Here is a 26,770-nt window from a genome sequence, read left to right on the forward strand (position 1 = left end):
TAACCAACTGAGCTAAATGCATGTGAACCGGCAACAAAAGGTTCTAGGAAATAGATCAGACCAATTCAGTGGCGTAGGTCCAGATCGGAAGTCCAAGGAATATTTTTGGACTTAAGATTTAAGGGCCATATTTCTCATTCATACCGGGTCAAAGTTATTCTTTTAACGACCCTAGACGTATTCGGAATCTTTTGTTGACCAAAGCTGGTGTAGCGTACCATGATGTATGATTTCGTCATAGGCTATAAATTTAAGACACAAATCACAACAAACCGCCAATCAACTCAACGCAAACAATAAACTGCCAACCCATTTAGTTTAGTTAGCCTACGTACAAAATCAATCTTACTTGGAAATTGCGCCTGTTACACTGCCAGTAGGCCTATGCGATGAAAGCAAAACTTCAAAAAAGGTCTGAAACACGTATTTTTGTTTCAGTATTCAGGCGATTTTTTGCTTTGTTTTAATTAAAGCTAGAGACAAAAAAGATTTTTCGCATAAGTTGGAATAGTCACTAACAATTTGATTGTTTTGAAAGTTAAACATGAACATTCGTTTCCATGCTAGATATCTTGAGTTGTAGGCTAACTTGTAACAGAATTTATTTTTTTTGGACTGCAAAGTAGAGTCACAACATAGTTCAATCACACTTTCTTTTTTATGAAAATTAAGGTAACACGTGTTGACAGCTTCGAAGAATGGATTGTTGATATAGAAGATTCCATGTCGAGGTTTGAAAAGCCATGTTTCGCAAAATAACGTTTAAAATTGTTAGCCAACTCTTTCAAGTGTTGACATAAGCCCTACAATGAGTCAATGACATTTGTAACTTTTCTCCAGTTTATTGCAACTTCATGTCACCAGCATTTTTGCATCGCAAACCGACTTTTGATGTATTTTTATCAATTCCTAAATTATCTCGTAAAAACGTCGTCACGCCGTTCCGAAGCGCTGCTTCCCACCACCAGTGCCGGTCTTTGGAGTGTGCAAACCGTGCGATCGCACAGGGCCCGCAAATTAGGGGGCCCGCAATTTACTCAGAAAATGCAGTAATTTTGTCATTTCCAATAGAAAAATTCAACAAAGGAATTAGCAACAAGAAAACATAGAGACTCGACGGGTGCAACCTATTTCGTCCCCTGAAAAGATCGAGAAAAAAACAACATAGCCGAAGTTGCTGATCGGAGTTGCCGCAAACATTTCAAATTTCTCTCAATCTTTTCAGGGGACGAAATAGGTCGAAATTTGATTTTGGTACTCGGATTTCAGGGTGCGAAATCGGGATACGAATTTTTCAGGGGACGAAATAGGTTGCATCTAGACTCAACATAGCTTTATTTCTGAAAAATGCCCAAGAATGCATGATCTTATCCTTTTGCTATGCCACCGGACAGCACCATTTTACAGTAATATTCATATCCAAATTTTCAACATGCTCTCAGAATGCCCCAAATTCAAAGTAATTTTTCAAAATTTTCTGGGGGAGGCCCCCCAGACCCCTCGCCGCTGGGTGTCGCCTTCGGCGGTCGCGCCGTCAGGCTTCACCGCTGACCGTCAAACCACTCCTCCCCTTTCAAAATATCTAGCTACGCTACTGAATTGAATCATTGTCATTGGGGCCCGCAAAGCATATTTGCACAGGGCCCGAAATACCCTAAGACCGGCACTGCCACCACGTTCTGCATAATCTCTACATATCCCTATCTCTACAAAACATTTTTGTCTTTTCAAACTCTGGTTCTTGCAGATTTTTATTCAGGCCTGACCTTTTACTCTTTCTTTTGGGAATCTCATAATTTCTCCAATTTTAAGTTTTTGTTTTCAACGATCTTGAATTTTTCCCATATCATGTACAAAATAACCTATCTAGTAACATTGTAATCAAAACTTTTATTCTTGTTCAACGTTGTATTACGTAGTTGCGACCTTATGTAATTTAGGATTATTTACTTTGACTTTTTGTGCATCACGACTGATTTGGATTCGTGTTAGAATATTTCCCATAGTAATTGCAGTTGTAGGCTAGGCTGTCGTTATCGTTGAGGCTTCATCAAACTCTTTGAATTCTCAATTCTGTTACGTATCATTTCATAAAAAACTTGACTTCTATTACGTTTTTCACTTATAATAGCTTGTAGATTACTGCGATCACAGATGCGATACAACAGACGACAGGAAGCAGCGAAGTGACATATAGCCTAGTGTTCGAGTCAGCTGCTCCCCTTATTTTGGCTTGCCTTTAAGTGTCTTTTGCCGAGACACAGCCGCGTGCTCTGGAGCGGTGTCGAACCCACGTCCTTTCGAACGTCGCGCAGACGTTCTCAACACTCGGCTACGCAGCAGGGATTGCTTAGGCTACATTTAATGATTTATAGCACTGAAGATGAAAACGGTTTTCGAAACGTTTGTTTTCTGAATATGAGTTTAGTATCTACATTTTGGGTCCTTAATTTTTGATTAGAGTAACCAGACGCTTCAACCATTTGATTCATTTCCCCCCAAAAATTTGCATTTACTTTCCATAATTTTTTTCTCGTTACCGGTACGTTACTGCACGTCGAACATCTCAAATCAGGACTATTTTAAGCATTTTATTCAGTCGAAACAAAAACAAATGAAAATATATTCAAAGAATGAAGATTGAAAGTAAACAAACTGCACACTGCACAACTATAAAAATTCTTTTTTTCCTTATTGCTATGTTTATTTCTTAAATCTATGAACATGTTCGAGCTACTGTAATACATTCATTGAAGGGCAAAAAGAATGATATAAATAATGTTGCCAAATGTTTGTTTTTGTTTGTTTGTTTATCTTTATCCTGCATTGCGGGAAAGCGGACTTGAGCGTTATGCATCGGTGTACGCCTTCCGACATACACCTGACCCACGCTGCAGCCGACGGCAATGTCTGTTTCCGGTTGTCTACTCTACTTATGACGTAAATTTGGTACTACCCATTACTCGAAATCGATCACTAGGTAGAGGCAATTATCGTAAAGTTTCTTGCCCAGAGAAACAACAGCAAGTGTGAGTGGCTGGAGTCGAACATGCAGGCTCTCGACTGCGAGCCCAACGCGCTAACCACTCGGCCACGGCTGCCGACGAGCCGTGGCCGAGTGGTCATTTCATTTGGTTGTCAAATGGTCATATGGTCATTTCATTTCATCAATCATTTTATTGAAGTTGAAAATTGAAGAGCACCCGAAGAAAAAAATTCAGTGGCGTAGCTAAGGGGGCGGGGGTGGACTGCCCCAGGCGGCACGTCTGGAGGCAGCACTTTCAGACTACAATTTTTTATTTTGATTATAACCTGATAAAAAAAATGCATTTCATTTTTACATGCTTTTTCTTGAAGGGGCTGCAAAATCTGAATCCGCCTCGGGCGGCACATTCCCTAGCTACGCCACTGCAAAAATTGGAAAATTTATGGCTTTAAAAGACTAAAACAGGTTACGAGTTCTTCCGCTGAAGTGGATGCAAACTTTTGTTTTCTTTTTAAAATGAAACCGGTGTACAAGTAAAGATCTTTTTATCAGTCAATCCCCTAGTTTAGAAAAATTAAAACTTGGTTAAAGCTTTTAGGACGTATTTTTTGCTTACCTTGCTCTTTTTAAAAGCTAAATCTAATGCATCAAGAATTGTATCCCCCATATTGACCATCAACATTGCTGATAAGTTAACTCACAACGGCCGACCAACATAGGCTGAACATTGTCTACTAAAATTTTATTAATTGTGTTTTATTTTGTTATTATTTTATACAGGCCTGCATAGCCTATTTTTTCTCATATGCAATTTTTTTTCACATTTGTTTGAAGAAGGTTTAAATTTTTTCAAGATATTCCGACCGTTCCAAAATCCTAGTAAGCTTGTTCATATTTAGCAAGTCATTTCTCTCTCAAGCACGCTTTGATGTTTTCGTTTTGCTGCTTCCTCTTTTTTCCAGACATACTTTTTATATTGGTTCAACGTCTATATGTTTTTTTAATGGTTGAAAAATAAACATGAAACTGATTCATGAGAGTAAGTTTGGAAAATTTGCTCGGCGGTCCTGGAGAAATTCATCCTCCAGTATCTGGCAGACTGGCAACATAGATAAGTGCTTTTTGTGCAAGTGCCTGGTAATGGTAACTCGCGTTTGACTGGGAATGGGAAAGTCGAAACGTTTGTGTTATTTTCAATTCAGTTTTATTGTTTGCTGCTGGCGCAAACATGTAAATGTTTAACAATCATGAAAATTATTTTTTTAATATCAATGTTTGATATGAAGTTGCGTTGGTTATTTGTATTTGCTTGTTTTTGAGCGTATCATGACTTAGCTAGGTTTTCGTCTATTTAGCTGTAGGCTATAAGTTTTTGTGCTTTTGTCAATAGGGTTTCAGTAGGGTACTCTGACATGAAGATAAACATTAATTTCGTACCTACCGTATTGTATGTAAAAAATCATATTTCCGCAATTATGAAATTAAAGCAGTGCTTGGTATAGCTGAGGGCTCAACAAGAAAAAATTGTACGGTACACTAGAAACCAAGAAAAGAGTAGCTTGTCCATGAGCGCTCTCCAACTTTTTACTAGAAAGGTACCATACATAATCTAACCTATACCGTATTAACTGAAATGACTAGCGTTAAGGTAACCTTAGCAGTTTGTTTCACCTGCTTAGTATTGAGCTCTCTTTTGCAACAGGGGTTGTGACAAATTTGTGGCAGTGGCACCTGCCGCGGCACCTGCCACCAAATGTAAGTATTTGCAACCATTGAGGTACTTGTATTCACTTCACAAATTTGTAAATATTTTGCAATTGAAAATAATTTAACAGAAAAAAACAACAATATATTTATCAATATTGTTATTAAAACTTGTGTAAGTATAATTTTTAGCGCTAACGAAGTGACTTATTTTCAAATTACATTTTTAGAAATGACGTGTTTTTATCAGGGTCTACATGTTGTTGGCACTGTTAGCGTTATTATTTACTGTGCATTTGTTTTACAGATCGTTTTATTGGCTGAATTGCCCAGAATTATTACGCCAGAATGACAGTCGTGTTCAGACGCATTTTGGAATTAAAATAGCAATCACAAAATGTGCTATTGTAATGTTAATTTTCACAGCAATACCACCAAATAATTACATGTTTAAGAGTATGAAAATATCTTTCAATTAAATTACGTCAAAGATTGGAATTGACCAAGACTAATAGGGTGAAGTGTATAAACAGTAAAGCAAAGGTAAAGTAGTTTTATCCTATATTTTTGGTCAATTCCAATGTATGACATTAAAGTATCTTTAACCAGATCAGAGACTTATATTCCAGCTCCTTTTTTTTGTATGACATTTAAAGTATCGTACATGCTAAAACAATTTTATTTTTACAATTCAGAAATTAAGCAAGCAATTTTTCATTGTGTCGTTATGAATGTGTTGATTAATGGATTATTGTTGAAAAATAATAGCATGACTGATTCAAGTAGTGAGGGCAAATTAATTCCAAGAACTACATCAGTGATTCGAGAAGTATATGATGGTGTAAACTCGCAAGAAAGATTTGAATACGAACTTGAGTGCGCACTTGAAGCAAAATCTGATTATATTGTTATTGAGCCTACAAAACTAGGTAAGGAAAACATGCTCCCATGGTGTTTACGCTATCATGATTGCAAATCTATTGAAATCAGATTTGAAAACGAAACAAGCCACCAAAGTATCATACAAACCTAACCAGTAGTGTTTTGGTTGAAAATATAAATCATTGCAACCATGTTTATAATGCTTGTCTAAATATCTAAATAGTTGTTGTTAAAGTGTCAGATTAAAAAATTTTGTCAATCATTTCTTTGGTAAAGTACCTCCCAAGTAACTTTTTATCAAGTTGCGGAGTTCAAGCTCAAGAGAAATTTCGTCCCTTATCAATTTTGAATAAAATAAGATTTGGAACCGCGGTGATCAGTTCATCTGCAGTCTGCACAATCGGAAAATGGCAATAATTTACGAAGGATTGAAAGATCTCAGGCATGGAGCATCTGCCACCCAATTAAACACGATCATCTTTGATTTGACTAAACCTTAACCTCAAGTGGAGCAGCAGTTTACAAAATTTTAGTCGATAATTTACATTTTAAATGTCTCATTTGACCTGTTTCACGAGTTCTATTTCAAGGTCAAAATATATTTCAAAAAGGACATTGCCTCTAAACAGGGTCAAGTTATAAAAGGAATCACAGAAACAGAAAAATTGGAAGATTTTCATCACAAAAATGTTTTTCAAGTTTATAATTAGATTTTTAACTTTTAATTTCAATAATTTTGCAAAAAATTCGAAGTGCCAGATTTCATAGAGCAATAATAATAATGGTGTTGCAAGCACAGTGGTGCTTTCTCATCTTACATGACAATTACATAATAATGATCTGATTAAGGTTAGATTTTGTACAATTGGTAGTTTTTACCTGGAAGCATCACTTTTGTCAAGTTCTACCCAAATTGGAGATAATGGTGTTTAAAATGTTGTTGTTTTTTTACTAACCGTATTCTTGTATGATCTGTTTTAATATCTAAGTCTGTTCAAATCAATTAATTGGTACAATGCTTTCAATTGAAAATTTGAACGTATACCTGCTTTTTAGGGGAAGAAACCAGTCGATGGATCCGTGTTGGAAATTGTTTACACAAAGCTTCAGTTTTATCTGGCCTGGGATCAATTTTTCTTCCTCATCTTCTTCCAGAGGGTAATCCTTCTCCATTAATTTATGTTGGCATTCCGACTGCAGCTTTAAGCATTGGCTGTGCTGCATTATATGGCATATCATGGCAATTTGATCCATGTTGTAAGTACCAAGTGACAGTCAACAGCAGAGAACTATCGGAACTTAATGTTCAAAATCTTACCAATGCATCCCCAGTAGTGCTTGTTCGGAAGGATGACAGATATAGAAAAACTCTCCATAACTGTGTTGCTGCTGCTGCTGGGTTCATGATTATAGTAGAACAATTTTGGAAAACTTGATGTTTTGCTTTTTATTTTAGTGAAATTATTTCAATTTCCGATAACTTCCTATTTTTGTTTAGTGTAATAAAAAAGAAAGAGGCTTTTATGTTTTGAGTTTCTCTTACTGGGCCCAGCTCTCCAGTACGGTTCTACTTCACTTCAAAAGTTTGAGATCTAGAGGTTTAAACTTTGGTTTAATGAGCCACTTCACTGCACAAAGTAGACAACATCGTACTGTACGTTTTGAAAACAATATCTTAATATTTTAAGCTGGTGCTAGTCCTATTCTAAAACCTCAGGCTATGTAGATCTTCACAATGTTAAGTGTGAACCTTCAAGAAACGTTTACTATATATCCAAAACTGGGCAATTTCGTACTTTGTTGATGCAAACAAAACTGGACCTGCAGTCCTCAAGATCCTACAAAATATGAACATTTTAAGTACTTAAAATGCATAAAAAGCTTGGCACATTGACTTAGCAGTTTCCCAAGCTTTTTATGAACACTATTTATCTAATTCTGTGGTGTTTTGCAAACCAACTCAGTAATCGCAAACTTACCTCACTAACAAGCAATTAAAACAACAGAAAATACAGATTAGTAGAATAGATTTGGTACATAAAGTAAGCTCTCCTCTGCAATGTCCTGTAATAATATCTTAAGGCGATTAGGATTCGCTAGGTGATATAACAACAGTTGATTATAATTATAAGACATGCACACTAGGGTGGAGTGAATTTCACTTAATGTTTTGGATTTTGATTTAAGGTGTTGTAATGTTGTCTTTGGGCCTAAAAAACAACCCCAAACATAATTTTGGTTTTCCTACCCCTAAATTGACCCTCCTACCTGAGGTCAAAGGTCACGTGAGGTCAAAATTGCTCTATCTCCACTTCTACTGGTGCTAGAAATCTGTTTAATGGCTTAAAAGATTCAGAAGACCCATATTTCTATCTGTTCTAAGAGAACTTTTTCTTCTATTGCTAGTAGAATTTGACTAAACAGCAAAAATATAGTTTTTGTGGTATTTTTGCTTATAGGCAACATTATAGTCAACGAACTTCAACAGCTAAAATAGTAAATTTCAGCAATTGGTTGGATTGTTATTTGAGCATCACAAAGCCATTCGCAAAGCACTGGAAAATACCGACCTGCAAAACAATTTGTCAATTATAGGCTTAGATGGAACAACAATTATGACAGGTAAACACTATTGCAGCATTGCCACATTGGAAGAGTTGCTGCAAAGACCTTCGCAATCTGTTTCCTGTATACCAACGAACTACCTCTCAGGCTCTCAGGCATGTCTTTAAGCACTTGGATGGAGTCTCTTTAAACTCCGACTCGTTTTCAGGCCCAATTGGCAAAGAGCTAAATGGTTTAATGTCTCATTGGCATGTGTTTAAGTTTAAGCCATTGTCTTCTTTTGAATTTCCTCAATTGCCAAAAGAAGTTATGAAAAGTTTGAGTTCCGATCAATTTTATGCATACCAAATTTGTTTGGCTGTCATATCTGGAAAACTTGAGAATGGCTTAGCACGGTTTGAAATAGGTGGCTTGTTACATGCAAGATGGTTGACACTTGCATGTCGCATTTTAAGATGCTACGCTTCCCAAATAAAGCCGAGCAAAAATTTGAGAATTCTGGTAGAATTTTGTTTAAAACTCTACTTCCTAAGTTGGTTTGATGTCAAGCTAAACTCTAAAATAAATAAAGTAGCTGTCACATGCTCAAACGAATCAACCAATTTCCCTAGAAGCAAGCAAGAGACATTGCATCAAAAACTTTGATACGTAGTTTTTGATGCAATGTCTTGCGATGCGAGGCTTCTCAGCTCACCCCGAAAACATTTTTCGTTCGATGATGGCTGACGATGATGATACAATTCGATCGCAAGCTGTCAATATTTGTGCTATCGCTACGCATAAGCAATGGTGTTGAAATGACCCCAGATGATGAAAGTGCAAAGGCGGAATCTATTGCAGAGAGCACAGTAACTGTTCGAAAATTTATCACACCGGAGATCAATATCAACGCCGAGTTCTACCACAACATGGTAAATTTTAATGAAATTCATGTCATAGAACTACCCACAACCAAAGTCATAAATGATGATGCAATACAAAATTTCAAAACAAACAAGCTTGAACTTGATCACCCATGCCACAATCAAGCTGTAGAGCGTCATGTGAAGCTCGTAACAAACGCTTCCATGCATGTGGCTAGTTTCGAAAGATGGGATGGTGTGATCCGGAAAAAGATCTAATCACGGAAGTTGATGCCCTCTTTCAACACCAAAAAGCAATTTTACTGCTGAATACGATTGCATAAAAGCCACTTTTTTTTTTCATTAGCCTATAGTTATCAGGGGCATAGCCGGGACCTAAATATGAGGGAGGCAAAATGTTTTGTGACATTTTTTGAATGTTTAAAAGCGCAATTGGATTTTCATTTTCAAGCAATGGGATTTTCATTAGGTGCTGCTTGACTTGAAGACCTGTCGGTGGTCCCTTCGCATCCTTCCCGTTGTTGCTGGTTAGTTCATGCTCAATTTAAATTTTGATTGTTTGTGTAACAATTATTATTGTACGTAGTGTGACTTGTTGGCAAAAGCTGTATCTCTCTCTCAATAATTTCATGCCTTTCAACCATTGAAATGTCATCTTAAATGCATCAAAACATTAATTTCATATTTAGTTCAAACTTCAGTTCCTCATCAATGCTACAGATAAGAATATTTCGATGTTCAATACACTTATTCTCAAACAACAATCCAACCAATTGCTGAAATTTACTATTTTGGCTGTTGAAGTTTGTTAACTATAATGTTGTATATGCAAAAATACCACAAAAACTACATTTTGGCTGTTTAGTCAAATTCTACTAGCAATAGAAGAAAAAGTTCTCTTAGAACAGATAGAAATATGGGTCTTCTGAATCTTTTAAGCCATTAAACAGATTTCTAGCTGGAGTAGAAGTGGAGATAGAGCAATTTTGACCTCACGTGACCTTTGACCTCAGGTAGGAGGGTCAATTTAGGGGTAAGAGAACCAAAATTATGTTTGGGGTTGTTTTTTAGGCCCAGAGACAACATTACAACACCTTAAATCAAAATCCAAAACATTAAGTGAAATTCACTCCACCCTAATTGCACACTATCCTCTTCTTTTCCATTGTGGGTTCTCTATTCGTATGTTGTTTTTAAACAATTAAAGTGACGACAGTTTGCACTGCATGTTGTACGCTTTTTATGTATGCAATAGCATGATATAAATTTACACGTGAATAGAAATTTTAGATTCATTCCATGCAATTAACCCTGAGTGGTCCAAGACTGCGAGCATGAATGGCCGCATTACGTTTTGAGGAAAACTTTACGGGCCACAATGATTTTCAGCTTGTTTGCCACTCAAATAAGTAATTTTCAGCTAATAAAGAAAATACAATACATATGACATCAAGAAACTAAAACGATTTGTTGTTTGGTTCTTGTGACTATATCTGCTTTAAATTCGGTTATCGAAAGACGTAAGCAGGCATCCAGGGTTTCATCAGCCATTCTGTTCCGTGTGTCACTTCATTCGCTTCATGATTGAGAAAATACTTTCGCAAATGTAGGCCATGTCCTATCGAACATGGTGCCCATCTTCAGTGCAAAGTCTTTTAAATTAAACTCCTTCGAAAGATATGATTGTACTTGCGAGCACACCAGACACTGTGGTTTGTCATAGGCAAAAAATAACTTTTCTCCCAAGTAAGTAGAAAACTCTCCGACACTTTGCTTTTGACACTCATTTCATCAATATATTACTTCACTTGACTAAAAAGCTATGTTAGTAACTAACTTACAACTGAATTCGAGAGTCTGTGCTTGCAACAAACTAACAAAGAGTAAAAATTAATGCAAGTTTGTGTTGTGACAAACCGTAACAGATGTTATTGCCCCATAATAAGCCTAGTTAGGCTACCTGTTGATCTGCACTTTGATGATGTGACTTATTTAGGGTTGTGGGCTGTGTGTGTGGCTGATGCAACGCATTTGTGTATTGTAACACGTAGTTGTGTTTGTGCACTGGAAAATTCGGCATGTCGAGAGTGTTCGCCGGCGCACAAAAGCTTCACGCGGGCTGCGTGTCAGGGTTTGGATCACTCTGAATTAACAGATTTATTGATTAACGTGGAGTGTTTTTCTTTACTTTAAAAGGTTCTTGGTTTAAGAATTTTATGCAATAAAACGTTTCAAGCCATGATCCGACTTAAGCAATGGCAGTTCAACTGAAGGGGTAGTGTGCTCCCAATTGACGGCTCTTCTGACCAGTTTGTCTACATTCTGGCTCGCAACCAGCCGTATTTATCATTTTGTAAATACAGTATCAAAAATTTCAACGTTTTGTTAAAAAAAGAATAGGCCATTTCTATAAAAACGGAATATTTTACTTGTTTGTTGGAGTCTTTTTTCTCCGGAATAAAAAAGGCCTTTTTCTGAGGATCATTTTTTATCTTGACCTTTCTTCGTTTGCAATCCGGGTATTTATCCAACGACTTAACTGACAGACGTTGAAAAAATGTAGAAATTACAGATCTTGCAGTCTGGGAACTGATATGTGATAAACCTACAATCTTTTGTGGTTTGAATTGCAAAGAAATCAGTTGATACGATCAGGGCCGGATTTAGCTGATGGGGGGGCCGGAGCACTTTTACATCGGGGGGCCCCCGTGCAAAAATTTTTTTCGCGCTTTCGGCGTCTACAGTAGCATTAATCCTGCACTGCACAGCATTTTGTAGAAACTTCAAAGGCTAAAAGAAAAAAAATCACAATTTTTCCACGTCAGGGGGCCCCCTGCACCCTCTGCCCCCCCCCGTAAATCCGGGCCTGGATACGATAGTCCTGTTGAGAATATAGCTGATCACGTTCTAAATATCTTACGACGTCTACAACCAACATGTCCAGATTATATCATAACAATTCAATGGTAAGGTGAACTGTACTCGTGCTAAACCTTCTTAGTACGGTATCTCATGGCCACCTGGAAATGCGGCCTGATTTGTCACATTTTGCAGATTTTGATTACAGCTACTGCTAGTGCTTGACTGACATTTTTTGAGATGTTTTTACTTTTTGTGGTTTCCTAATCACATAAAACTTTTTTGTTGCCTTGGGGAAGCAGTAGTAAATGAGAAAAAGTAAGTTGAAAAACGCAAAATCAGACTGTTATTGAAAATTAACAGTCTGACTAAAATCTTCGAAATCAAATTTTCTTTGCTTTTCAACATGTGAGAATGTTAAAACCTATTGTGTCATCTGGGGAAAAGAATAAAGAAAGCGTAAGAATATAATTTTTAGAAAAATTTATTTAAACGTTTGCTCAAAGTTAGAAAAACCTGGAAATTTCTGCAAAATGTGACAAATCAGGCCGTATCTTTAGGTGGCCATGGGTATCTTAATTCGGGCATGTCTATTGTTTCGCTTTTTGTCGCTTCTACCTTTTACTGAATCCCTGCTATGCGATGAAACGTATTGTTTTCGCTGAGATGATCAGAAATATAAGCAAAATTTAATTAAGGAAGCAAATCAATAAGACTATATTAAGCTTAGTATTTAATTAATATACGGTACGGTAGCCACACACTGCACAGTAGACACTTTAATTTAACCCTTAAATTGACTCTTAATGGGTTAATTGTCATTTCAATAACAATGAATTTTACAACAAGCTAGGCTAACCCACATGATCAAATGATACGTCACTCTATACAAGCGTAGTATTATAATGCTGAATGAATCGTTTCATAGTTAGGACAGGCCTGCATACTTTATCACCAGTAACCTACATAACCATAAAATACTTTTGTGTACAGTAGGCTATTTACCAATACTGTATAAGAAAGCAGCTCCAGAGGTGCAAGTTTTACAAAAATTAACTCCGATTTCATTAACAATGTAAAATTGGTAGCGGCCGGCAAGACGCTGTAGCCTACTATGCTACACGCAATTCCTCTTTTTTTTTTATACATTTTTAGAATATAATGGCGCTAGAACCTTGAAAAAAGGAGACGAGTAATTTCCGCAGCTCTGATTCCCTAGCGTTTACATAAGCAATACCGTAGCCTACCCAGGCCTGGATTAACCATTGTGCTAGGGTGTGCTAAAGCACAGGGGCCCCGCAGACAGAGGGCCCCACGTTTCCTAAAAATTAAATAAATAAAATAACAAATTTTTCCTAAAAAAAATTTTCAAGAAAAAAAATTAAGAAAAGTGGGGCCCCTCTGTCTAAAAAGAGTAACACATTTATCAATAGCCAGAAAAAAAGTCGTTCGACTGAATTTCATGTTAGTTTTCTAAATCCTAGCCTATTTACGTAGTTAGTAGTGAATGAAAGAGCAGTTTAGAATAGAAATTCAGAATAACCTTTTATTGCGATTTTCAGTGTAGTGTGCAGTACTAACAGTGATCCCTTGCTACAATGTTTTCCCTTGCACGGTTTCGTTGATTTAATGTGTGCGATTTTGCATTCATTATAACGTTAACATTGTTGACTTAATTTGCACATGCTTTTTTAATCATCGATCACGTGCTATTTCAAAGTTATCTAACTTACCTAAGCAAGGCTCGGTTTCCTCTGCAAGCGAAACCAGCTTACTTCCATTACGCTCCACGTAAGCTGGTAAGGGCCCCCATAAAATTCATTAGCACAGGGGCCCCATTTGACCTTAATCCGGGCCTGAGCCTACCCTAAATTACTTTACAAGCAATAGGCCTACCTGGCAACCGAAGTGGGCTACATTGTCTGTACAATCAAGTGATGCAACAACCACTTTATCTGGTCCAGATCTTTACTAGGTCGAGTACCGATCTGGGCCAGATAAAGTAGTTGTCTAAGATGCTGCTCCGCCAAATCTAGATTGCAAGAGTACATTGACAACACCTAGAAGTGTTTTTGTAATTTGATGATTTCTCAATCACTTTAAAGTTCTAAATTCTTTCCAAGCCGATCAATTTCGTTTATCAGAAAATCAACGTCATCCTTTCGAACTGCTGGGTTGCTGATCACGTTGCGAAAGAAGTTGACAGCGCCGTCTAGAGGTTGGTACCCGATCATAAGCGCCCCATTCTCCATCATGTGCGCTTTAATCTTTGGTGCCACCTTTCAGAAAATATTACAGTTAAACCAGTGCTAAATTTGTAAAGAACTTTAAACTGCTTTGCTTATTTTTGACCATCAAAACAGCACGTGTGCAAATTAGCAGTGGCATAGGCTACAACTTGGTAGAAGCTACAAAAGAAACAGCCTACGGTAAAACGTGTTTTGGAACGAAATGATATACAAAGCAGTAAGCACAAATAGCTAGTTTTAGCAAGTTCTCAACTCCATGATATAAAGTTCAAATGTCACATGAGGTAGGCGCTTTGACGAAGGACAGTTTTCCGTGCGAACCAGCTAGGCAGCTACCACCATTGCGCCGCAGCGCATTGGTTAAGAAAGGTAGGACAATTTTCCTTATAAACTCAATTGATTACAATCATTAAAATTCTTCTTGCACTCACTTCAGTTGCAGAAGAAAAAAGAACGTTAGCAGAGGGTGGGAATCGAACCAACGCAATCGAAATGATTATTCCCTTGCCCTAACCTTAACCCTTAGGCCACGCTGCTTGTGGCGATGCATTCCCTAACCCAGACATTAAAAGCAGTTTACTGTGCTCTAGTTCACTCCCACCTAATGTATGGTATCATCTGTTGGGGTCGTGCTTCTAAAACGGAGCTGTATCCTTTAAATCTGGTACACAATCGCATAATTCGCTGTTTAAACTTCACCAAGATTAAGGACAGAATTCCCACCAAATCTCTGTTCAATAAAAGCAACTTGCTACAAGTCGAAGACATGTTTTTAATAGAAGTATGTAAGTTTGTTTATAAAAGCAATAAAGGACATCTACCAGCAATTTTTTCTGAGTACTTTCGTCCTTGTAATGAAACTCATAACTATAATACCAGAGGTGCTAAGAAAGATATACTTTTTAAACCAAGAATGCATACAAAGCTTGGTCAACGCTCAATTAAATTTCTTGGAACAAACACTTGGAACAAATTACCGGAACAGCTAAGAAAAATTCAAACAATTAGTATGTTTTCTAAAAAATTAAAACTGCACTTAATGTCTGGGTATAAATTAAGTAACTGATATAGTGCCACCAAACTGTTTTTACTTATTCTCACCGTATCTCGCTAATTACTGTATATTCGCTTTTTCCTTACCAGTAGCCTATGCTGTGTTGTAGGCTATGTATAGCCTATGCCATTTTGTATTTCTGCATCGCTTCTTGTATTCCTGTTTTATATTGTACTGTTAAATTTCGTGTGTGTATTGTTTTTCATTTTGTAATGTATACAATATATATTTGCGTTCAACTCCGACACCGTTCCATGTCAAATAAGCTATGACACCACACGGGTGTGGCAGACTTGATGACCAGTTCGGTCCTTCTGCCACTCCCATCATCGTCAGCAAACATTAAAACAACCTAGTTCAGATTGTAATCTTGTATTGTTTTTTCCACATGTGCTGTTGATGCAAATAAATGAACTTCTCTCTCTCTCTTCTCTCTCGCTTAATTTTCTTTGTATCAAAAATCTTTCGAGTAGATCGGTCAGAATATCACGTGCTGAGTCGCATGACTGAAATCAGCTGATTCGCAAGGAAAACTGTTCTATGTCAAAGTGCCTATACCGTAATCCCTACTACCGTCACATGAAGCCCTTAGAGGTGCCAAACCGTTATGTGAGAAAAAAAGAAAAAAAACTGCCTTCATACGATGCTTTTAAAGCTCTCGTCGGTTCTTGATCCGGATAGTTATAGGCTACTGCTGCAGCTAAGTTTATTTTTTAGAATTCGAAGGTAGGTTATAAAAGGTGGCATCGACTTGAGCATAGGCTAACTTTCAGCCTAAATATACAGTAATCATAAAGTTTTTACCTTGCTGAGTTTGTTTTTGTACAACACAGCATCGTTAGTTTCTCTTAGAGATGGTGGAATGTACCAGAAACACACATTGGTGTACTGCGGCTGCAAGGAAAAACAAAGTCACACCGAATGTAGGCTATAAGACGTCAAATGCGTAGGCTACGCTACACACTACACAGCTCAAATCTGCTATCTGAAACATGTGACGTAAATATTATTTAATTACAATTCTTTTAGGCCTATATGTTAGCCACTTAGCGCATCAGGATATCTGGAATGGAGATTTAGTTTATTGGTGTAAAATAAGAGGTTTCTTGGACTATAAAAGTTGAGATGACATATCGGAAGACTTTCAAAAAACGAAGGTGCGCCTCCACTGAAAATAAATCAATATCTCAAACCTCTTCCAAAACCAACTGAAATCCAATGGTGGTTTTGATTTTTTCAACCAAGTATCTGAAATGAAATAATGCAAACTTGATCGAAGGAGCAGGAGCATACAAAGAAGAAGAACTACACTTGTTAAAATATTTTGACCTTGTGCCAATTTAGTTAAAAAGTTGATTGATTTGATTAACTGTTTTGTGCAAGTTAATTGGGAGGGTTGCAAAACATTAGCCTAACCTCAATTTAAATGAAATAGCCTACATAACATAAATAAAGCCATTCATTGCACAACCCCATTGTAAAAAAAAAGTGAGTCCCATACTTGATCCAAGCATCGGGGGATGAGAAGATGAGGTTCTCATCATAGCCTACTGATGATGATTATGTGCCTGATCTGATACAGACGTTGGCGATCATGGTCTTCCAAACTTCTCTGTCATTTGCCATTCGTATAAAATCGTTCGTTTTAACTGTTGTGTTTGTGGCCCATTGATTCAAGCTGTTTAAATAAGTTAATCTTTGTCGACCTCTGCTTCTTTTTCCCTGTATTATCTCCAATAGAGCTAATTTTTCCAAATCGCCATGTCTGTGAATATGACCTACAAATTGCGTCTGACGCCTTCTAACTGTTGTTATTAATCTCCTTTCTGCATTTGCCAATTTCATAACTTCGTCATTGCTCTTCTTTTCAGTCCAAGATATCCTCAACATCCTTCTGAGAAACCACATCTCAGCAGCCTCTAGTCTTTTCTTCATATCTTTACTTTTTGCCCAGCATTCACATCCGTAGGTTAGAATTGATTCTACATATGCTTATAAAACTTTAATTTTAGTGTTTATTGTCATGTTGCGATTCCTGAAGACTGTGCTCATTTTACTGAAAGTATCCTTTGCTATGGCGATTCTCTTTTTAATTTCAGTGTCACTTTTGCCATCGGAAGTTATAATGTATCCAAGATATTTAAATTTATCAACTTGTTTCACTGTAACACCATTGAGTGTTAGGTTGCAATTTGGATAAGTTTTCTTTTTTGATACCGTCATGCATTCTGTTTTTCTTGAATTTAACTCTAAACCCATTGCTTTACTGTTATTGACAACAGAATTTAATAAGTGCTGTAGATTGTTTATAGCCTACTAAGTCTACATAGCCTACTAAGTTCACATTAATAAAATTGATATCGTGTTTTTACTTTCACTCAAGTAAGAACAACGCAAAGAAGGCTCTGAAACGTATAACTATGGCCTAGTCTTCGAGTTTTTACAGGTCGATGCTCAGACTTTTTGTGAAAATTATCAGCAATATTTCTTGTCGGCGTGTGAGAGACTGCCTAGTTTGTGAAAAAAGGCTATGAATGCAAGTATACAAAAAAAGTTTCTCGTGAGAACGCAAGTGGAGAAAAAAAGTTTCAAATAAGCCTACCAACAGAGGGGAGAAATATGGAAGTCGGCGACCAAACATGGCCTACCGACGTGTTAGTTCCAGAGGCCATTTAACCACTTTTCCGCCTCCATGGCCGCGATGCGGTCGCCAGAAGCTTAGAGGCCTGTTGAGTGTTGTAGGCTATACCCAAATATAATCCCATGCATAAGTTACCTGGATAAAGCCATGCATTGATTGACATGCTTCTCAAATCCAGAATCTCCCTAAACACAATAATGTTTAATTAAGTTATCAGCTACGTAGTAGCCACACCAATAAGGGCTGCAAACGAGATCGATTTGTATTTGAGATCAATTATGAGTTTTTTGTTTTTATCGATTTTCATTTTGAGCTCAACAAAATGCAAGTTTTTCTGAATTATTGAGCTCTTTTCACCAATATAATTTTTTGCACTGATTCGTATTGTTAACCTAACATTAGTCTGGTGAATTAGGCTATTGTTTCTGCGCATGGATTTCTAATAGCCTATGTAGAGTATTCTCCTTTTAAAGTTAACCTATTAAATTAGCAAACTGGATCGAGTTTTCTCGTTCTCAGGTTTGAATTTAGCGGCACCTAGTGGATGAAATAATTCACAGAATCTTCAACAAACGGAAACTTCACTTTGTCAAGTTGAGTAACCGGCAGCAGCTGCGTCAGTGGTTTAAATCCTCTACAAGTATACAAAACTGCCAGGAATAAGCTTTCAAAGAAGTTGTTTCAGTCCGAGGATGAAGATGTCTGCGATCTATTCATTCGGCAATAGGCATAGCTTACAACGAAGTCGTTAATTTAAACTATGAAATGTAGCTGGGCATTTGAGACTGTTCGAAGCAAAGAAATTTGTGTAAAACGAAGTATTCTCAAAGTATGTTTGTTTTGAACAGCGCAAGTAAGCACGTCTTATTTTCAAAAAATCAAAAAAGGTAGGCTTGCTGATGTCATTCGTCTTGTGGCATGCAGTGCAGGAGGCTCGGCATAAAAAGGCATCAAATGTCAGCAAAATGAACATTTTCTAAATAATACTCTAAAGTGTTATCATTTATAGAACTGAGGAATATCACTTACTTTTGCTCTCCATGCCAGCCACAACTTGAAAGCATCAACATGGCGCCCGCATTGAATAGTTTTGTCCCCTGTGTCATAGAGATTTGAAACAAATTGTAAGAAGCAAATGTCAATTTCTTTTTGATAAACGCCACATAAAAATTAGCTTATCATTTTTAAAATGTTGCACTTTTCACAGATTCCTTTAACCAACGGTTCGGAATCTGAGGTAGGCAGTTTAACATACTGATATCCAACTCAACCACGATCCATCAGATGAACGTTGTCCGTCCAATTGTGGCCATTCCTGCATTCAGCCAGAGGGTTGATTATTACTTTGAACTTTGTTTGGTAATTACAGAAGAAAAAAGAGCAATAGCAGTGGTGGGAAGTTGCGTTTTTCCTTTGTTCCGAGAAACGCAATCTTGATGACGTCATGAACAGCGTAGCTTTCGATTAGTTAGTGGTTGTATTGGATATCTGCATGTTAAAGTGCCTACCGGAATCTGACAAACGTTTTGAAACAATAAAACGTCTTTTTTTTTAAGGAAAGCTTGTAATAAAACGTAAAAGTTTGTCGAGATGAGAATCGATATTTTTATGCAATGTAGTGTCGGCAGAAAGTGGAGTTTTGTTACGTAATGTCCTCAACAAAGCTTACCTGTATCGTAGCTGACATCATAGTGCTTGTCTGATTGAAACAAGTATTCCGCGCTCATACTGTTACACGACTCAAGCGCGCCCTGTAGCGGAAGTATAATTTTTGTAAATTAGCTTCTTGTTAGCAGCTATTCCAAAATGTTCCCCTCTTGTACTTCTGCCACTTTTTATATAGGTATAGGAGTTTCAAAATCTGTTGTTTTTATGTTGAACATGCTACCTACGACATGGATAAGTTTTTATGTTGTGTTGCATGCAAAGCAATACATAATTTTCGTTTTATAACTTACCCGCTGCTTTACAAGTAAAGCAGAACACTGTAACACAATTCCCATCATTTTGTGTGGGTTCCAGGTCACTGAATCTGCGAGTTCAATCCCGTCCATTAAATGACGATATTTCTGTGACATCAGCACGCCTCCTCCCCACGCAGCCTAGCGTTGATTTAAACAGATTGATGAAACATTGAACGTGAGTGGTTCAGCCCCAAATTGATTTCATTGTTTGTGGGTAATGCAACAAAGAGTTTAAATAGAAAACTTCTTTAAACATTGATTATACTCAATAGCTCTTCAAAGTTTATCGAATGATGAGTTTTCATGGTATAAGTCAACTTGCAAAATTTAAATGCAAAATACTTTTACGTAGGCTAGTAAGGTCAGTTGGCTACTCTTTTACCTTGTTAATTAAAGCCTAAATTACAGTTACACGCCCACTATTTCGAAAGGAAATGGAACCGAAATAAACTCTCTTAACAACTTACATCCACATGAAGCCAGATGCAATACTTCTGGCAGATCTTTGCAATTTGTCGAATTGCATCAAAAGCCCCAAGTACAGTGGTTCCTGCGGTAGCGGTGACGTAAAATGGGACTTTTCCTTCGTTTTTGGCTTGAATGATTTTCATCTCAAAATCTTTAGGATCCATCTTTCCTCTAAGCACCAAAGAAAATAGTTGAAGTCTTTTTTTTAGTGTTAATAAAGCACTCCTATATTTTTCCTGCAATCGAGTTGCATTGAAAAACGTTACCTACAAACAGAGCATAGCGTGAGCTCAATACGTAGCCTTAATCCACCCATTAGCTCAGTTGGATAAGCGTCCGGGTTTGTAAACGATGAAACGGCAAGATCGAGTAATGCTGGTTAAGCTCTCGGGGTATGTGGTTAAGCCAGCTCGCCATTCAGTGGCACCTAGTAGATGGAATAATTCACTGACAACAACTCAACTTCACTTTGTCGATCTGGATGATCTGGCCTGCGCCAATGATTGCACTCAGACCAAATTTGCAAAAAGGCTGTTTCAATCCTAATATAAAAATTCCCACAATCGACTAACATTTGATCCAGGTTGCCAGCGATAAAAAAGGTAACCAAACTTCAAAAATGTGGAGTTTACGCTTTTTTCCAATACACATTACTTACGCGGAATCAACTTCCACATCAATGCAGCTTCGAAGTCCTAACCCTAAGATTGCTGCTGGTCTCCGGTTAGAGTAGTGAGCCTTTTAACAAAAAAATGAATATCTGTTTAAAATTAAGACACACAAAGTGGCAATATCTTCGGTAGGGGAGTACTTAGACTAACAATCTTAGACTAACAATCTTGAATAAAGTGGGTTACTTAAAGCCTTATATTTCTTTTTATGTTTGTTCTACCAAATTGTAGTCAAACGTGTTTAGTTTGATGACTATTCAAATCCAATTTTATCGTCGACGTTGGCCGAGTAGTGAGAGCGCTTGTGTGACGCTTGAAAGGACGCCGGTTCGACACCGCTTCAGAGAACATAGCTGTGTGTCGGAAAGACACAACACCATACCAAAATAGTAAGATGCAGGTGACTTGATGGTTTTATTGCTTCCTGTCTGTTGTATTGTATCTGTCGTCACAATGTACTGGATGTTGTTTCGATGAGTACAAAATAAATCGTGAGTGGTAACTACAGTAACTACTAAACCACATAATTCAAATCTTCGCATTCGAATATCGTGCTATGGATATACTTGCAGAACAGGATTTTTTGGAACGTTATCAACCATATTCTTACATGCTTGGATTGGAACATCACCAATTCAGGAGCAGATCGAATCCCGTCTATTTTTGTTTGTGGAAAAGCGCGCTGACGAGCTAACATGGCAGCATACAAGTTATTGATGGTCCCACCTGAAATAAAAGTAATCCTTTTCACTAGCTGCAATTATTCAAGGCGATCTTAGTTCGTTTATTATAACGTTTTTCTCAATTTTTGTCTTAATTCTCACTTTTACGAAAAGGAATTGTGGCCTACTGGTATTAAATTGCCACTGATCAAATAACTTTTTTATTTTTCCAAAACTACTGGATTAGAAAATTATAACTCGATTCATCGTTTTGCAATTTTTTTTAGTTATACTTAATTTTCGAAGTCTTGCTTTAATTGTACCAATCGAATGACGGATTTATACAAGAAATACAACAAGATAGCAAGGTTTGTCGCTTTTACCTTTTTCTATTCTTATGTTATGTTTGGGATAGGCTATATTGTTTTTTTGTTGTGATGATCGAAAAAAAAAGTAGTAGAGGCTATTAAAAAATGCAAAAACGTAATGACAAAATGTACAAATGACGTTGACTTTGAATTTAAAGAGTTAGTAGGCGAATTGAGAATTTTATGAATTCGAACAAATTCTTATTGCGTACCAGGCGAGAAAATGCCGTCTCCATCTATCCAGCTGATAACTTCTCTCATCTTCTTTAATACAACATCCTCCATTAAAACGAACACAGGTGCAATCTCAAAAGTAAACCTATGAAAGTAACCGAACGTACAATAATCGAAATTAGTTAGGGCGAAGATGTGAGAAACACAAAGTTCATTAATTGTTTAGTTTAGACTTAGTTGGATAACAGAAAAAAAAGTGCTTAGCGCTACATAGGCTACAAAAAGTTGTTCAAATGCGAATGAATCTAGTTTAGATCTAAAATTGAAGCATTTTTCATTATTCCATATCGATTTCATGCCAATAGATTATAAAGCTTATTCTTGTTAGATTTGTTGGCTCTAAACATTTCTTAATTAGGCGAAAATATAAACCTTTACTAATGCTCTCTCGAGAGTTGTAGCTCAATTAACAAAATACGTCATTTTACGGTCTTTCATCTCAGTAAATTTACGACTTCTATTTATGTAATAAATGTGTATTTTTTGTAGATTAGATTTTCAATCTATACTTAAAGTTTTCAGCTGATACAAGCAAAATTCAAATTTTAAATCATAAACCTTTATTACAACAAACTTTTTTCAAGATTTTCAACCGATTTTCTGATTACTGCCATTATACGAAATGTCGATTGAACAAGCAAATTTTTTGGACACTGTCACTTACGAATAAAAACCATCTTTTTAATTATGCACGAAAAATTACCAAACGTACAAAATTTGATGGGCTACAAACTCGTAAATGCTCTTCTGTTTACAGCAGCAGAAGTTCTGCTTAGCTACAACGACATACCTTTTACTTACATGTTTGTGTTTGCAGTAGCAGTAATCCATTCGGCAGCCAATGACACAATGTCAAGACCACTGCTTAACTGATTGAAGTAACGAGGATGTCCTAAAGCAATAATCAGAAGTGTTGGAATAATACAGTAATATTATGGTTTTATTCGTAAATTCAATCTCAGTTTATTGGCATAAGTTCTTTGATGATGTTTATAGGTCTACATTAATCTGACCTTGCAAAAACACAATGAATAAAGCTAATTTTCTGGGTTCTGTTTGCTACGACTGCGTTTTGGTTTAGATTTTACTAACTTATAAGTTTATCTTATTACTAGCATTCTCCGAACACGTGGTTCTATTGGGGTTTAAATGACTTTTTTAGAATTAGTTTCAGGCATCAAATCTGAAAGTGAATTTGTTTTACTTAAAAGGAAAAACGTTTTGAAGTAAAACGAAACGAAAATTTTTGAGGCAAAGTTTTTGTTTTTTATTTATAAACAAAGCATTGTCTTTTGCTAGAAAGGCTAAGTTCAATCGTAGTAAATTTAAAAAAAATACCTCTAAACATAAAAGACAAATTCCAGACTCGGAAAAAATGGCAAAAATACAGCATTAACAACCTGTTTTGACTCCGTATTTCAATGTATCTCGACAGTCCACAAGAATTTGTTCCAAAGATTCTGGTTCACCAGTAAGTTGAAGAGAAAAACCTAAAACATGACAAAATATGACAGTTGTGACAGCGGTCATCTAGTGTTACTTTGACAGTATATAAAGCAAAGATAGATGAAGAATATGAGCTAAAATGGTCTCACTTGAACAGTGAAACCCAGGGTGGAAACTTAACTAAAATGAATGGCTTTTATGTTTCATCAAACAAAGTATTATACACTGTAAATCTACACAAATTTGTATGAATTGCCTCAAGGCTATACTAAAATTCAAAAAAAAAAATAATTAACGGTATTTTACAAACCTTCAATGCCTTCAAGAAACTGGTGAGGGTGATGAAAGTCAAGAATTTTCGATTTTCGAGAATACGATTTGAAGATGTATTTCAACAAAATGTCGAAGACTTCTTTCAAAAACTCTTCTGTTGTGTTTTCCAGTTTAGAGTACGGAAGAAGATCTAAAAAAGTTTTAATCTGCATACAAGGCATCCGTACCGTACAACAGCCTTCTCCAACAAGCACCAAAATATTCCAATGACGAAGCTTAAACATTTTACAAACATACAAACAGAACACGGTAAAAAACCTCTAACATATGCTTGTCCAAAATCGCAGTCATAGCTTTGTTCTCCTTCCCCGCTTAGAGATTTTTGCAACTTTACTCCTCCGACGGATGATGCTCGGTTAAGTTTAATTTTCGACAAACGGCAACTGTTCGAAAAATCTTAAAAGAAAAAGCGATATTTTGTCGTTTCAAACTGTATATATTTTTGCTTAAAGTAAAATATCTTTACTATTTGTAGAATATTTCTTAATAAAATGGCACCAGTGGCGTAGCTAGGGAATGTACCGCCCGGGGCGGATTCAGATTTTGCCGCCCCTTTAAGAAAAACCATGTGAAAATGAAATGCGTTATTTTATCAGATTATAATCAAAAATCGTAGTCTGAAAGTGCCGCCCTTGGCGGTCCACCCCCCCCCCCTAGCTACGCCACTGCATGGCACATGCATATTTTTATTCATAAGTAAAATTAGGCTACTTGTAACTTGTTGTAGGTCTACGTTAGGTGTATAGCCTAGATTTTCATCATCAAATTATTTTGACTTTGCTACATTTTTAATGATGTTGTTTCTGTTCTTACAAGCATGATGATGAAATGTTGGTCTGTTTTAACCTTATCCCATCAGCAAAGACAGGAAAATTTAGGTTATTTTCATGATTGAAAATCTACCGGTTGGTGTAAAAAATACATCTACAATCTACATGGTCCGCTAAACACATATACTCCTTGTAGTTTACTACAGTGAGTAGGCAACTCCAGCCTTTTGGTAATACGTCAGTAGACCTTACCCTTTCTCCATTTCGCAGATGTTGGTTGACTAATTTATATGCGTACAGCCAGAAAAGTACTTTACGTTTTATAAAATTTAGTTCTAGAATATTTCGTACCTCCAATGCTTTCTGAAGACTTGTTATCCTGAACAACTTTATTCATTCTTCTCGAAGCTGAACCTGACAATGACTTTGGTGCAATTGTAACTTCAATTTAAAGGAGTAAACCCTTGCTTTTTTATTTTGCCGTTATCGATTCTTCAATGCATATGTGAGTTCGGCCTAATTACTGAGCAGAGCAATGCTCCCAGACCATGTACCAGGGCTGCAAGCTCGACTGAATGTTACTTAAGTTCAAGTTGCGATTTATTTGAGCTCACAATTTATTTGCAAATATTGTCATTTTGGTTTTTTGAGTGTTTGAATTTGGTGATTTTCGAATGATTTTATATACATAAAATATAAAGTTTGAAAAATAAAACTTAAAGTGTGAAAACTATTAGGATTCTTTTACATTAACTTTTCATATCAATTTTCACTAAGAATTTTAGGTGAGATATTTGTGCAGCAATACATTCAACTTTTTTTTATTTTCCAAATTCACTAAACTATAAAGTGGCCCTAAACTCATTGAATTTTTGTTTAAATTCAAGCTCAAGCGTCTATACTCTTTTGCAACGGTTGTATAAAATGCATACCGTATTGAATCTATTTATCCCATTTAATTTAATGAGATTGCGAGAAAGAAGTATTTTATGGTGTGACTGCATGGTTTCAAAACAAGCTTGACCATCGTGAGCGGATAAACTTCAACACAAAATGCAAATAGTTTGACGTATAAGTAAATCAAATGAGGTTGAATTGGTCTATCAACTACAGTTAATTATTAAATTTAGATAAAAAGTTTCACCTTGAAAACTTTACTTAGAACAGTTCTCTATGAAACGAAAGTTAGTTGCACTTTTTCAGTGGAGCAAGCTTAAGGTATAATCCGACAGACATCAGGCAAAGAAGCAGCTTAGGCTTCCATTTTACGGTTGATGAGGCAATCAGCGGTACTAATAAAGAAGTAATATTTTTGAATGTAGTATTGATTTTGTTGTTGAGTGCATGACCAATGAAGCCAATACAAAATGGGTTTGCTAATAATGATTTCCAACATAACAAGCAAAATATTGTCTATTTCAGGGAGAAATAGTCCATATCGCTTTGGTACAAGGTAAGCTACAGTATTGCTGGGTGTTGGAAGTGATATTATATTTTCCAAGTTTAGAGCAAATTACCCATGTGAAGGGCCGTTGAGAGGATATATAGTGGGCCAGATACCAGTAAAACCCTTGGGCTTCAAATTGAGACATTTACGAAAAAATTATACCTAATTCAAAGAATACGCTGTGGTTTCTTCATGTTCCCGGATTGTTTGAAAAGGTTCCGGGATCTTAAAATTATTCCGGACCCGGATCTAAAAGTACCTCCTGAAACATCCCGTCAACGCTCCAACTCATGTGTCTCTATTGGTTGCCATCAGCCTGACTTCACTCTCTTCTCGGGACTCACCATAAGGAAGTCGTCAACATGAGACGAAAAGCGAAGAAAGACAATATCCGCACAATATGTTGCAATTCTTTATTACTTTTTCACACCAGAAGAGCATATCACAATTACCACATGTACAATGTACTATCGAATACCTATTGCCCAAGTGGTGAAGTCTAGTTTATCTTGGAAATGACGTAAGAACCCCATAACGAAACTAAATGTGTAAGCTGAACTTTACAGCTTGGGTTTTTTCAAATATGTTCAGCAGTGTTAATGCA

General features: G+C 36.6%; 2 protein-coding genes across 2 annotated transcripts; one reads left to right on the forward strand and one right to left on the reverse strand.

The window, feature by feature from the left end:
* Positions 1-5,389: 5,389 nt before the first annotated feature.
* On the forward strand, positions 5,390-7,096 carry LOC145787708 (transmembrane protein 11, mitochondrial-like). The gene is made up of 2 exons (XM_082599508.1): positions 5,390-5,619; positions 6,629-7,096. Exons 1-2 carry the CDS (start codon positions 5,418-5,420, stop codon positions 7,006-7,008), a joined length of 582 nt encoding a protein of 193 aa, XP_082455634.1. The 5' UTR covers positions 5,390-5,417; the 3' UTR covers positions 7,009-7,096.
* A 6,862-nt stretch (positions 7,097-13,958) lies between these two features.
* On the reverse strand, positions 13,959-25,116 carry LOC145787924 (glutamate decarboxylase 1-like). The gene is made up of 16 exons (XM_082599762.1): positions 25,071-25,116; positions 24,208-24,345; positions 23,927-24,079; positions 23,571-23,660; positions 22,972-23,062; positions 22,149-22,255; positions 21,517-21,632; positions 20,894-20,973; positions 20,235-20,406; positions 19,762-19,905; positions 19,473-19,554; positions 18,833-18,900; positions 17,939-17,988; positions 16,356-16,410; positions 15,967-16,056; positions 13,959-14,138 (listed from the first exon to the last, which is right to left on the reverse strand). The coding sequence occupies exons 1-16, from the start codon at positions 25,114-25,116 to the stop codon at positions 13,959-13,961; spliced, it is 1,662 nt and encodes a 553-aa protein (XP_082455888.1).
* Between the last annotated feature and the right edge of the window lie 1,654 nt (positions 25,117-26,770).

Source organism: Aplidium turbinatum, chromosome 18 (assembly GCF_918807975.1).
Source record: "Aplidium turbinatum chromosome 18, kaAplTurb1.1, whole genome shotgun sequence".
NCBI lineage: Eukaryota > Metazoa > Chordata > Ascidiacea > Aplousobranchia > Polyclinidae > Aplidium > Aplidium turbinatum.

What these genes read in the sequence shown, in the direction of transcription:
- LOC145787924 (XM_082599762.1), bottom strand. Translation starts at nt 25,116, where the DNA reads ATGAATAAAGTTGTTCAGGATAACAAGTCTTCAGAAAGCATTGGAG. An exon ending in CTTTACTTGTAAAGCAGCGG is followed by an intron (nt 19,555 to 19,761) that starts GTAAGTTATAAA and finishes CTTCCGCTACAG; the next exon opens with GGCGCGCTTGAGTCGTGTAA. An exon ending in GGCTGGCATGGAGAGCAAAA is followed by an intron (nt 17,989 to 18,832) that starts GTAAGTGATATT and finishes TATTGTGTTTAG; the next exon opens with GGAGATTCTGGATTTGAGAA.
- LOC145787708 (XM_082599508.1), top strand. Translation starts at nt 5,418, where the DNA reads ATGAATGTGTTGATTAATGGATTATTGTTGAAAAATAATAGCATGACT. An exon ending in TATTGAGCCTACAAAACTAG is followed by an intron (nt 5,620 to 6,628) that starts GTAAGGAAAACA and finishes CCTGCTTTTTAG; the next exon opens with GGGAAGAAACCAGTCGATGG.